At 51.0% G+C, this 11646-nt stretch overlaps 1 protein-coding gene across 1 annotated transcript; it reads right to left on the reverse strand.

The window, feature by feature from the left end:
- Positions 1-8654: 8654 nt before the first annotated feature.
- Ier2 (immediate early response 2) lies at positions 8655-10714 on the reverse strand. The gene has a single exon (XM_021170339.2). The coding sequence runs from the start codon at positions 10064-10066 to the stop codon at positions 9401-9403; it is 666 nt and encodes a 221-aa protein (XP_021025998.1). The 5' UTR covers positions 10067-10714; the 3' UTR covers positions 8655-9400.
- Between the last annotated feature and the right edge of the window lie 932 nt (positions 10715-11646).

Genomic DNA, 11646 nt, shown 5'->3' on the forward strand with positions numbered 1-11646 from the left:
TACCATATGTGTGTAAATGTTTTGCCTGTATGCATGTTTGTGTACCATGGGTTTTTTTTTGTTGTTTTTTTTTTGTTTTTTGGTTTTTGGTTTTTTCGAGACAGGGTTTCTCTGTGTAGCCCTGGCTGTCCTGGAACTCACTTTGTAGACCAGGCTGGCCTCGAACTCAGAAATCTTCCTACCTCTGCCTCCCGAGTGCTGTGATTAAAGGCGAGCGCCACCACGCTCGGCTACCCATGTTTTTTTTTTTTTAAAGATTAATTTATTTTATGTATATGAGTGCTCTATTTGCATGCATACCTGTCATGCCAGAAGAGGGCATCAGATCCCATTATACATGGTTGAGAGCCACCATGTGGTTGCTGGGAATTGAACTCAGGACCTCTGGAAGAGCAGTCAGTGCTCTTAACTGCCGAGTCATCTTCCCAGGCCCCAGGTCCCAGGCCCCATGTACCATATTCTTGACTGGTGCCCTCAGACTCAGAAGAGGATATTGAATCCCCTGGAACTGGAGTTTCCTGGTCAATTGAGAGTGTTGGACCTATTGGACCCTTCTCTACAAGAGTCACAAATAATCTAAGCCACTGAGAGATCTCTCCTCTTTTTTTTTTAAAGATTTATTTATTGCTGTATGTAAGTTCACTGTAGCTGTCTTCAGACACACCAGAAGAGGTCGTCAGATCTCATTATGGATGGTTGTGAACTCAGAACCTTCAGAAGGGCAGTCAGTTCTCTTAACCGCTGAGCCATCTCTCCAGCCCGTTTTGTTTTGTTTTAAACAGGTCTCCTTTATGTAGCTGTGAAAAGATCCACTTAGGAACTTTGGGAAGGTCATGAAACACTTACACTCCAGAAGGGAGAGGCTAATTAACATTTCTCAGACCACGGGGTGGAACTGACCTGCGGGTGGGAACACATTCCTCAGGACGGACTGCTGCCCTCCTTCAGACAAGAGAAGTCCTTGTCACCTCATTCCCTAAAGACCAATCAGTTTAAAGGGTGCACTGTTCCGCCAATCATATTGTATCTAGTTGCTGATGCCCCATTCTGCCCCTGGAAACCATATAAAAACTCGCTGTACGGGTGCTGGGGATTGCCTTCTCCTTCGAGTCTGGGACAACCCCAGTGCACTGGAACAATAAATTCCTCTTGCTTTTTGCATGGATCCCTGCTCCACTTGGTCACTCAGGGGGTTCCTGGTAAGCTAAGGCTCCCCGGAGTCTTAACAGCTGCTACTGCTAGACTGGAACTTGCTCTATAGATGACAACGGTTTTGCTTGCCTGCCTCTGCCTCAGAAATACTGGGATTAAAGTGTTAGGTATCTCTCGTGGCTGGCTAATGGTAGAGAGATTTCTCCCCCAGCACTGGGAAAAGAGAGAAGGAAAGAACAGCGTTTTCTGAGAGATAGATTGTTGTTGACAAGATCTCATCCTGTAGCTGTTAGAAATATTATTACAGTCCTCTTTCAGTATGAGGGTGATTAGATTCCATTGCAGTTGCAGATAAGCAGGGGCTGCTACGGCCCCTCTCTCCTCCAGCTGGCAGCTGCTTGTCTCAGGACTCAGAGTCAGAAAATTACAGGGGATATATGCTCATGACTGAACCCTAAATTGTTCACTGGATGAGGCTTTGTGTCCTAGTCAGTGAGATGGATAGAAGAGGATAGGAATTTCTGGGCACCAGACTATATTTATTTTAAAGGCTTCTAAGTCAGGATCTCACTATGTAACATTGACTGGATTGGAACTGGCTCTGAAGATCAGGCTGGCCTAAAATTTAGAGATTCACCTGTCTCTGTCTCCTGAGTGGCACCACTGTGCCTCAATAAATAGAAATTTATCATTTATTTACTTATTTCTTTATTCATTTATTTTTGAGACAAGGTCTCTATTATGCAGTTCTGGCTGATCTGGAACTTGCTATGTAGACCAGACTGGTCTTAAACTCATAGAGATCTGCTGTGCTGAGATTTTCAAATTGTATGTCTATGTGTGTCTGTGGGTAGATTTTTGCAGGCTGTGTAGGTAACCTTGGGGCCCAGAAGAGGGCGACAGACAGATCCCCCTGGAGCTAGAGTTACAGACTGTTGTGGGCTAGCAAGTGACCCCAGCACATGCCCTCCTGGAGAGCACCTGATGCCCCTCCCCAAGCCATCTTTGGAATCCCTGCTGGCCTTTTGTTCATAAACTGTCTTGGTTTCTCTCTCTAACCTGTGTACTTGGACCTGGGACACAAGAACCTAGATACTTGCCCTTCATGTAGCCTGCAACACTGGGCTTGATGAATGTGTCACCACTGGGCTTGATGTGTTGTCACCCCTGCTGGCTAAAGTAATAAGGACCGGAACAGCCCCATCAGGCACACCTCTTTTCCCCTGCCTCAAAATTTCCTGTATTTAACCCTAAAATTTGCTGGGCCTGGTGGCTCATGTCTATAATCTCAGATAAATTTAGGGTTCTAGGACCCTTCATTTCAGGTGAGGTAATTAAATCCCTTCTCCACATGTGGTCACTGTGCAAAGCACCCAGAGACTTGAGAAGTAGAGTGCCTTCCTCTATCACTCTGGCCTTATTTTCTTGCAACAGTCTCACAAGAACTTGAAGCTAGGCTGGCTACCAGTCAGCCCCAGGGATCATCCTGCCCTTTTTTTTTTTCCCCCAGCTATACCCTGTTTTTTACATTGTGCTGGGATTTGAACTCATATCAGTATGCTTGCACACTAAGCACGATGGACCGTCTCTAAACCCCTACTCATTAGTTTAATTGGCACATTGAGACAGGTGGCTGAGCCTGGCCTTTTGTAAATAAAAGGTCCCGATTTTTTGCACTAAAACTCAGGCTACAAATCCAGCCCTGTGCAGGCACTTGCGGGATTTGCATTCCTGCTCCAAGCTAGAAAGGCAATCCAGTTAACCCAGGACACCTTTGTCCTCAACACTTTCACAAACTAAATATGGAAGAGCACCCTCCACTCCCCAAAGAGGCCAGGGCTCGGAGGGGCTCCCCAAGGCCGCCACTGGAGGGAAGGGTTAACAGGATGCAACTGGCGCCCCACTGGCCAGCCACAGAGGTCTTATTGTTCTCCAGTCTGTCCCCTCCCCCTCTTCCTGGAAGACCCTCCCAGGAGCCCCTTCAAAGGGGCCCGGCGCTCTCTCTAGTCCAACCCTTGGGGAGGCAAACAGGAAAAGGAAACTGGGCAGCCTGGAGTGGGCTTGGGGAGGCGGGGATGGGGGTGGGGGGGGCATGGCTGTCACTTCAGGGTCCTAGGGAGCTGATGAGTTGGAGGAGCACTCTCTCAGTTCCCATCTGGAAGCCAGAAGGTTTTGGTCTGTGGCTTTCAGGTACCTGGGAGAACCTGTCTTCTTCCTTCCCCCACCATACATTTGTGGGTCCGAAAGCTTCGCGCATCCTCTTCGGTCTGACTTCAGATCTTTGCTTTAGACATTTGGAAGCCTTTTCAAATCTGCTGACTCGGTGGGGTGGTCTGGGCTCGTGGGTGGGCTCAGGAAAAGAACTGCGAGCGTCTCTGGGAGCCCCCAGAGACCCGCGGGGCTAGGGCGAGCAGCTGGCGGCCAGATGTGAGTGGACGGGCTGGGGAGGAAATTAATTGGTGCCAGTTGGGTGGCGGCGGGCTGGAAAGGCAGGGCCCTGGGGGAGGGGTCGCCAAGTGCCCAGATTCTTAGCCGGGAGGAGGAGTGACTTTGAGGCCCACAAGCCAGGAAACTGAAGGCTGTAGGGAAAAAAGGGGCGCAGGAAGGGGCCGTGAACTGAGAAGTAGGCTCCTGGAAGGATCTGGCAGAAGCAGGACGTGTGTGGCTTTTGCTTCTCTGTTTACGATTTTAAGGAGACCCAAGGTCAGCTTAACAGGCAATTGGGTAAACTCTAGGAGGCGAGTGTGGAAGCAGCCTTCCACGGAGTCAGACGAGACATTCTGGAGTTCTCCAGATACAGGCAGGAGCGTTAGCAGACTTCAAAGCAACGTGAGGCATCTGAGCCTCACGTTCCTGCAAGCTAGTGCATTCCACCTTTGGCTGCCCGGGGCCTCCAGGTCCTTCTTCCGGCGCTGCAACAGAGCCCACTCTCGGGACCTTGTGGCGTGCTGGCGAGTGGGGAATCCCCGGGCCGTCGCGGAGGCAGAAGCCAGGAGTTCCCAGAAGAAGCAAGTTACTGCACGCAGGGGCGAAGTCTGCAGGTCCCACCCTGACTCTGATTGACGTAATCGGCCCCCTAGACTTGGTCGACTAGGCTCGAGAGCTCCGGAACTCCGCCTCTGACTCGTTTCCTCGCCGTGTCAAGTCCTGGCTCCACCCTGCACTGCTAAGCCAGGTTTTGCAGTCTCCCTGCCTCAGGGCAGTGGCCCTTGCCAGAGTCCAAGAACCCTGGAAACCGGTCTGGACACTTCCTGCTTCAGACTAGTCGTGGCCTGTGGCCTGCCCCTTCCAGGGAAGCTGACCTGGATGCTACCTGTCCATTGAAACGTGTAGGGGTGGGGGCGCTATGTCTGTTCCTTGGTATCTTGGTATCTTGCATGTAGACCCTCCTAGGGCCTCAATTTCCTCCTTTCTTAAGGAAAAAAAAATACAGTAACAGATGGGCAGTGGTGGCACATGCCTTTAGCCCCTGCACTTGGGAGGCAGAGACAGGTTACTTAGACCTTGTCTCAGAAACAAAACAAACTTCTAGGAGCTGGGAGAGATAAGAGCGCAGCTTTTACTGCTACTGATAAGGACAAGTGTTTGTCTCACATTTTATTTCACTTCAGGGGATCTGATGTCTCTTCTGACTTGAGAACTCTGGCAAGTGCACAGTGCACATGTATACTCTTAGGCACATATATACACATGAAACAATAATAACTGAAATGAATGTCAGACTCTTGTGTGGTGATTGCTTACCACTAATCCCAGCTAACTAGGAAAGCTGAGGCAGAAGGAACCAGGGTTCGGGGCCTGTTTATGCTACAGGGTGGTTCAGAGTCACCCTGGACAATTTAGTAAGCCAAGATCTCAAAAAAGTAAAATAAAATAAGGTGTCTGGAGGTGTACTTTGAATGTGGGGAGTCCTGGGTTCCATCCATGGCATCTCAGTGAACTTTAAGAGCTGAGAGGGGGCCGAACATGTCAAAGGATAAAAGGCTTACCTAGCATGCATGGTCTTGGTCACACCTGCAATCCTAGTGCCTGCAATCCTAGTAGCGTTGGCATTCCTTCTCTGCTCCGCCCAACTGTTACCTAGCAACAGCCAGGTAGGCCTGGCTTGCTATAAAGGGAATTGGCTGTCTTCTCCCTCTCTGACCCCCTTTTCCCTCTCCCTCCCTCTCCACATGTTTCTGGAGAATACTTCTGTCTGTCTCTGTCTTTGTCTCTGTCTCTCTCCTTCTCTGTCTCCTCTCTTTCCTACCTCTATTCCCTTCTCAACCCTGCTTCCCATGCCTCCAAAGCTGGTACCCTGGTGGGGGGTGGGATGACTTAGCATGGGCCCACTGAGGCACCCCCTCCCACCACACCATACCGTGCTCTACAAAACATAGCCTTAACTTTATAAAACACATCACTTAGGAAGTGGAGGCAGGGAGAAAGAGGAAAAGAAGTTGAATTTCATCCTCAGCTACCTAGTGAATTTGAGGCCACGCTGGGCCACATGACACCATACTTCAAATACAAAACAAAAGGACTTCAGAATTGAGAGCAGTAGCCAATTTAAAAGCTGCCAAGGTTGCCAGGAGGTCAAGGCCAGCTTGATCTATATAGGAGTTCCATGTCGGCTGGAGCTACACAGTGAGGCCTTTTTTTCCAAAAAAACAATTGCCACAAGAAAAACACCAAACAAATGAAGTAGAGTGGCCCATGTCTTTAATTCCAGAAGTCAAAAGGTATAGTCATACTGATCTCTGTGACTTAATAGCTTGAGACCCTGTTTCCAAAAACGAAACACAACAGCAAGCACCCAAGAAAACAAAAAAGACAAATCCTCCCCCCGACCCCCACCCCCCCACCCCTGAGACAGGGTTTCTCTGTGTATCCCTGGCTGTCCTGGACCTCACTCTGTAGACCAGGCTGGCTTCTAACTCCTGCCTCTGCCTAACTTGTGAAGCAGGTGGATTTCTAAGTTCAAGGCCAGCCTGGTCTACAGGGTGAGTTCCAAGACAGCCAGGGCTACACAGAGAGAAACCCTATCTCAAAAAAATCAAAACAAACAAACAAACAAAAAGATTTAAAAGCAGACATTTATACCAACACTTGAACACACATGCCTGTAGCACTTCTCAATCAATATTTAGGTCGCAGTAGAGATGACCTAAATATTCACCAGCAGGTAGATGGGTAATGAATGTGAACCTTATACATAAGAACACTATGAAGATATAGAAGAAGTAAGTGATTCTTTTATGTTCTACAGCATTGATGAGCTTGGCAGACTTGATTCAGACAGGAAGAAGCCTGACATAAATCAGTCACATGGTGAGTGCTTCCACTCGTTTGAGCTGTCTCCAACAGGCAAGACACAAAGTAGACTCTTGGTGGCTGAAGGCTGGGGAGAGGAAGGAAAGAGTGTTATTGGGGTTGGGAGACTTTGAAACAGTAATGGTAGTGATTCTATCCATTTAGAATTGCACAATTTGGATTTGAGTGGAGATGGGTCAGTCAACAGTGTTTGCATATTGGCGGGCCTGCATCCCAGTCCCATTCCTAGACAGAGCACTTTAATCAAGGGAGGCAGAAGGCCCAGCTCAGGGTCAACCATCCTAAAGTTGTAGAACAGCCTGGGGCACAGGAGACAGTATTTCCCAGTATGCACACATACACCTCCAAGGTAAATACAAAGGGTGTCTATTGAAACCCAAGAGCTGATTCCAGACCTTGTATACACTGTTTTGGATTTTTTTTTTTTTTTGGAAGATGGAACCCGGGCTTCAGTGCCTCCCTTATCAGCACTGCTGGCTTCTGATTCAAGACTGTTTATTGATTCAGTGATTTTTTTTTTCCCCAGGACGCTTTGGAAGCTAGCAGTTCTTCTCAAACTGCAAGCTTTACCCACCCATCATTCCCTCAGTAATAAGGTGTCTTCGAGGTCCCACGGAATCTAAGTTGGCCTCAAACTATAGAGCTTCACCCTATTTAATTCTGTTTAATTATGAGACAGATCCGCTGTGTAGCCCGGGCTGGACTTGAATTTACTAATCCTCCTGCTTCAGCTTCTCAAGTGCTGGGAGTCCAGGCTGTAACTGTGACAGTTTTTCCTGTAGCTCATTCACCCCTGCGAGAATGTGTGCGGGAGCTGAAGACTTGCTTTCAGTCCTCAACCTACAGTGACTGCGGCACCGGAAGTCCTGGTATGGGTTGAACAAACCACCTCCCTGGGAAGGAAGGGCCCCACGGTTCCTGGGACAGGATGTACACAGAGGCCCCCTCCCTAGCCACCAGGGACTTCCCAGGCCTGGCCACGTTTCTGTGTCCAAGTTCCACGAGAACTCGAGCGTCTAGACAAAGTGGGCAGCTAGGGATCCTCCACGTTTTCAAGAAGATATCAGTTCTGGTAGAGGCTCGGCTGGGTCTCCTGGGAGTGCTGAACCCTTTCTAGGAGGAAAGGAGAAGCTGGGGGCTGGGACTTTCTAGGAGCAATCCCCTCCCTCCAGCTCTCCGCCCTAGGGTCAAAAGAGGCCGGAGGAGGCGGGGACTGCTGTCGGGCGCTTTCCTTGAGCTTCCTGCACCTGCGGTTCCTTTGTCCTTAGAGCCTGGAGCTCCCTCCTACCCTCGTTCCCAGGTTATGCCTAAAGCATGTCGGAAACCAAAGTGAGAGAAATTCTCTCTGGTTGGATAACCCGCAGCCGGAAGGGAAACTAGCCTGGCTTCTTGGAGAGCCACGCGCCTCTGCTTTCCTCTTTCTGGGATTTAAAGGCGGGCCTGCATCCCAGTCCCATTCCTAGACAGAGCACCCTGCCCGACTTAAAAACATTTAGGGACTTGCTGTTTCTTGAGCTGGTCTACCCACGAAACTCAGTTGAATTAAACGTGAACCACTAGCGTTAACACTGTTAAAACCTAGGTGTTGTGGGGAAGCGGTTTATAGGTTCATTTATTTCGTTTTTTACGAGATAGGGTTTCTCTGTGTAGCCCTGGCTGTCCTGGAACTCGTTCTGTAGACCAGGATGGCCTCGAACCTTCTACTTCTGCCTCCCCAGTGATAGCATTGAGGGCTTTAGGCATTATGCTCGTCTTAGGAACATTTCATAGACAGGTAACTTTAAGTTAGCACTCAGTTATCCGCCTGAGCCACACTAAAGAAATCGTGTAAAGGGCTGAAAGCAGGTTCAAAGTTCAGTCACCGCCACTCCACCCGTGGGGGCCCTACGGTCAGGGGGAGAAACGCCATCATTTAAAATTCCTCAGCTCTTCTTGAAACACTGCACCCGATAGCCCTCCCCCCCATTGTTGTAAACTAAGCTTTCCTCACACTATTCCCTCCGAGTTTGTTAATTTCTAAGGCACTCCCAAATTACAGGGCTAGCTTAAGCAGGTAAACTTGTGGCAAAGAAATGGGGCCCGGCCTCCCTCTGGCTCCGCACCCAGTCAAACCAGTTCCGGAGGCTTAGGGAGCGGCTGACCCCTTAACCCCACCCCTCCCCCACCAGGGAATCAAGCCAGACAAGCCGCACGTTTTACACCGATGGTCTTTATTTTCCTAGCTGACATTGTAAAACTCCAGGTAGTTGGTAATTAAACAACCCACCGTGGGAAAAGTAAACAGACTTTCTTAAACACGCTGGTAAAAAAAAAATTTTTTCTTTCCTGCCAGACGAAGCTGTGTCTACCGCAGCAACTACGACCAGCCGCCCACCGGTCGCGGTGGTCCACGTCAGGCGATCATCTAGGTTGACCGGTCCAGGGGTCTCCAGCCACTTCAACTCTGATCGCAGAAAGATTTGATTGGTTCAGTTCAGGCTCACCCACAGCAGCCTGTGGGGGCGAGGTGACTCAAGTCACTTCCCAGTCCCTAGGGCGGGTCCACACCCTGGCCTCCTCCCGGCCCCACACCCACGCAAGGCAACAGGAAGCACCCGCGTCTGTCCCATGACGCAACTCTGACCGCTTGCACAAGCGTACCCACTTGTAGGGGCCGAAACGCGAATGGTAGTGAAACGGCCTTGAAAGGGCAGCCCGGCCCCTAGAGAGTTCGACCCTGAGATTCAAGATCTAGGCGTCCCTTCTCCAAGCCAAGGAAGGGACAGTCCTTTAATAGCACCTATGGACGCACGTCTGGGAGAAGGCGCCCGCGCCCCTCGCTCCTCAGTCCTTCCCCTGGCCTCTCGGCAGCTCGGGCCGCGGCTCTTCTTCACGGCCCCCGCTGGCCTCCGCCTCGGGTGTGCGTTCTCCGCTCTGGTGGCGCCGCTCGTAATTCTCAGAAGGCCACCACAGCTCGCACCAGCACGTTGAGCATATTGTCGGCCGGGCGGCAGGCTGGCTTGGCCTCGCACGTGGGGGGCGTCGGCGGGGGCACGGCGGGTCCACAGTTCAGGAGACTGGAGAAGCGCCTTTGGAGGACGCGGGCGAGGTTAGGGAAGGCACCTTCGCTTTGTGCCGGAGGAAGCTGCAGGCGATCGGGAACCTCCGACGTCGCCTCCCCCTCCACCTCTTCTAGACGGGCCTTCTTGCTTGGTACCAGTCCGGCATCACTACCGTCGCTCAAATCGCTGCTGCTCCGGCGCTTGCGGCTGACTCTAGCGGGGGGCGGGTCACAGAGCGCAGGGGTCTCCTGGACTCGCAGCACTTCCTCTTGCGTATCCATGGGCTCCGGAGGCTGCACGGCTTCGGGGGACGCTACTTTCACTGCAACTTCGGCTTCCCGCGGCGGGTGCAGGCGAGGGTCAAGGGCCCTGCGGGATGGCGGGAACTCGGGCTGATGGGCTTCTACCTTGGCTGAGAGGTAGAGCTCTCGAGCGCTGCGCATAACGAGGGACAGCTGCAGACTCCGGTGGAGTCGCAAGCCACCTCGCTGCATGCGAGAGTGGTACATCTTCCATACCGACAGAGTCATGATGCGCTGCGCTTCTTTCTGTACTTCCATGCTTGTTCCACGAGAGTAGTTAAGTCGAGAATGGGTTAAGACGGGCGGTGCAGACCAGACGATACACTTACAGCAGCAGGTACTCTGCTAGACGTTCGGGCGAGGGCAGCAAGCCGGAGCCTTTTAATATACTGAGAGTGACGTCACTGCAACACCACGCCCAACCAGAGGGCCTCATCCGGGCTTTCCACAGTGGCTAGCGAGTCCTTAAAGCACTAGGGATAAATTTACGCCTCGAAGGAAAAAGGACTTGACTACCGGCAAGGAAGAACTTCCCTACTGCGCCTTAAGACACTAGGTTCTGGGTTTTCAGAGTCACCAACGGGCCAGAGGATGAGGCCCACCAACGAGACGGATAGTGGGCGGTAATCTGACTGCAGTGGGGAAAACCCGGGACCGGGGTACATTCCCCGAGGGCACTGTTCATCTTGCCTACCAGCCTGCTAATTAATATTTTCTGAACAGTAAAAACGCTGATACTTATTAAGCAGTTACTACACGCCAGTTACTACAATGTTGAACTTTCTCTTTTTATTCAAAGTCTCTTATCTCTCACCTCCACTCCATAGAAGATACAGTTTTCCAGGTGAGAAATTGGCGGCCACCTGACCGATATTTACTAAACGAATGATTATATGATTATACTATGGCGAAAGGATCAACTAAAGCCTGCAGCCCTTCTATCTCCACCTTTCTGGACATGGGTGGAAGGTGGAAAGACCCAATGAACATAGGGCCTGCGATCTTCCCTTGTCAATAGAGCAGTTTTCTGCCTTCATGCCCTCGTGAGCGGAATTACTCCAAGAAAGACAGATATCTGGGTCGAGATGGCTCAGTGGGTGGAGCCACTTGTTGCCAAGCCTAACGAACTCAGTTCGATTCCCGGTTCCACGCGGTACAAGAGAACAGACTTCTATACGGTGTCACACACATACCCGCGCGCGCGCGCACAAACATACAGTAACAAAGAAAAGAAAATAAGACGTCGGTTCCACTTTGCATCACTTCCCAAGTAAAACTTGCTTCTAGTTGCAGAAGGGAGAAAAAATTCAAATAACCCCTTTCATTTGCTGTGCAGGCCCTTTAAGAAACACCCCCATGCCAGCGGGCAGGCTTCCCGCCACTGCAGCCGGCCGACTTCCCTGGCTAAATTTGGATGTAATGACGTAGGTTGGCGCCGCGAACCACTTCCGGATGCCCATATAAGAACAAGGGCAGCCGGTCTTAGCCGGAGGAGAGGGCTTCCGGGGCGGGGCCCCTTCCATCGTCGAGCACGCCCCTCCAATCTCTGGTGCTTCCAGCCCTCGGGAGCCTAAGTGCTGTTTCGGGTTGTTCGAGTCTGTTTGGTGTTACAGTTCTTTGGACAGTCTGCACGGCGTCCTGGAGAGAACTGGATTTTTCCTTCTCTCATGTTCTCTCTCACACGCCGCGGCACCACCATGCGGGATGAGTCCGCGTGGAGTGAGATTCGCACCCTGTGGAGTTACGGAACGAAACCCCCCTGCACTCACATATGTAGAGGACAAAGTACTCAGTTCTTGGGCTGTTCTTTCTTTCCGTCTTCCTGGGGAAACTACCCG

The sequence above is a fragment of the Mus caroli genome, chromosome 8 (genome assembly GCF_900094665.2).
Source record: "Mus caroli chromosome 8, CAROLI_EIJ_v1.1, whole genome shotgun sequence".
Classification (NCBI taxonomy): domain Eukaryota; kingdom Metazoa; phylum Chordata; class Mammalia; order Rodentia; family Muridae; genus Mus; species Mus caroli.

What these genes read in the sequence shown, in the direction of transcription:
- Ier2 (XM_021170339.2), bottom strand. Translation starts at nt 10,066, where the DNA reads ATGGAAGTACAGAAAGAAGCGCAGCGCATCATGACTCTGTCGGTATGG.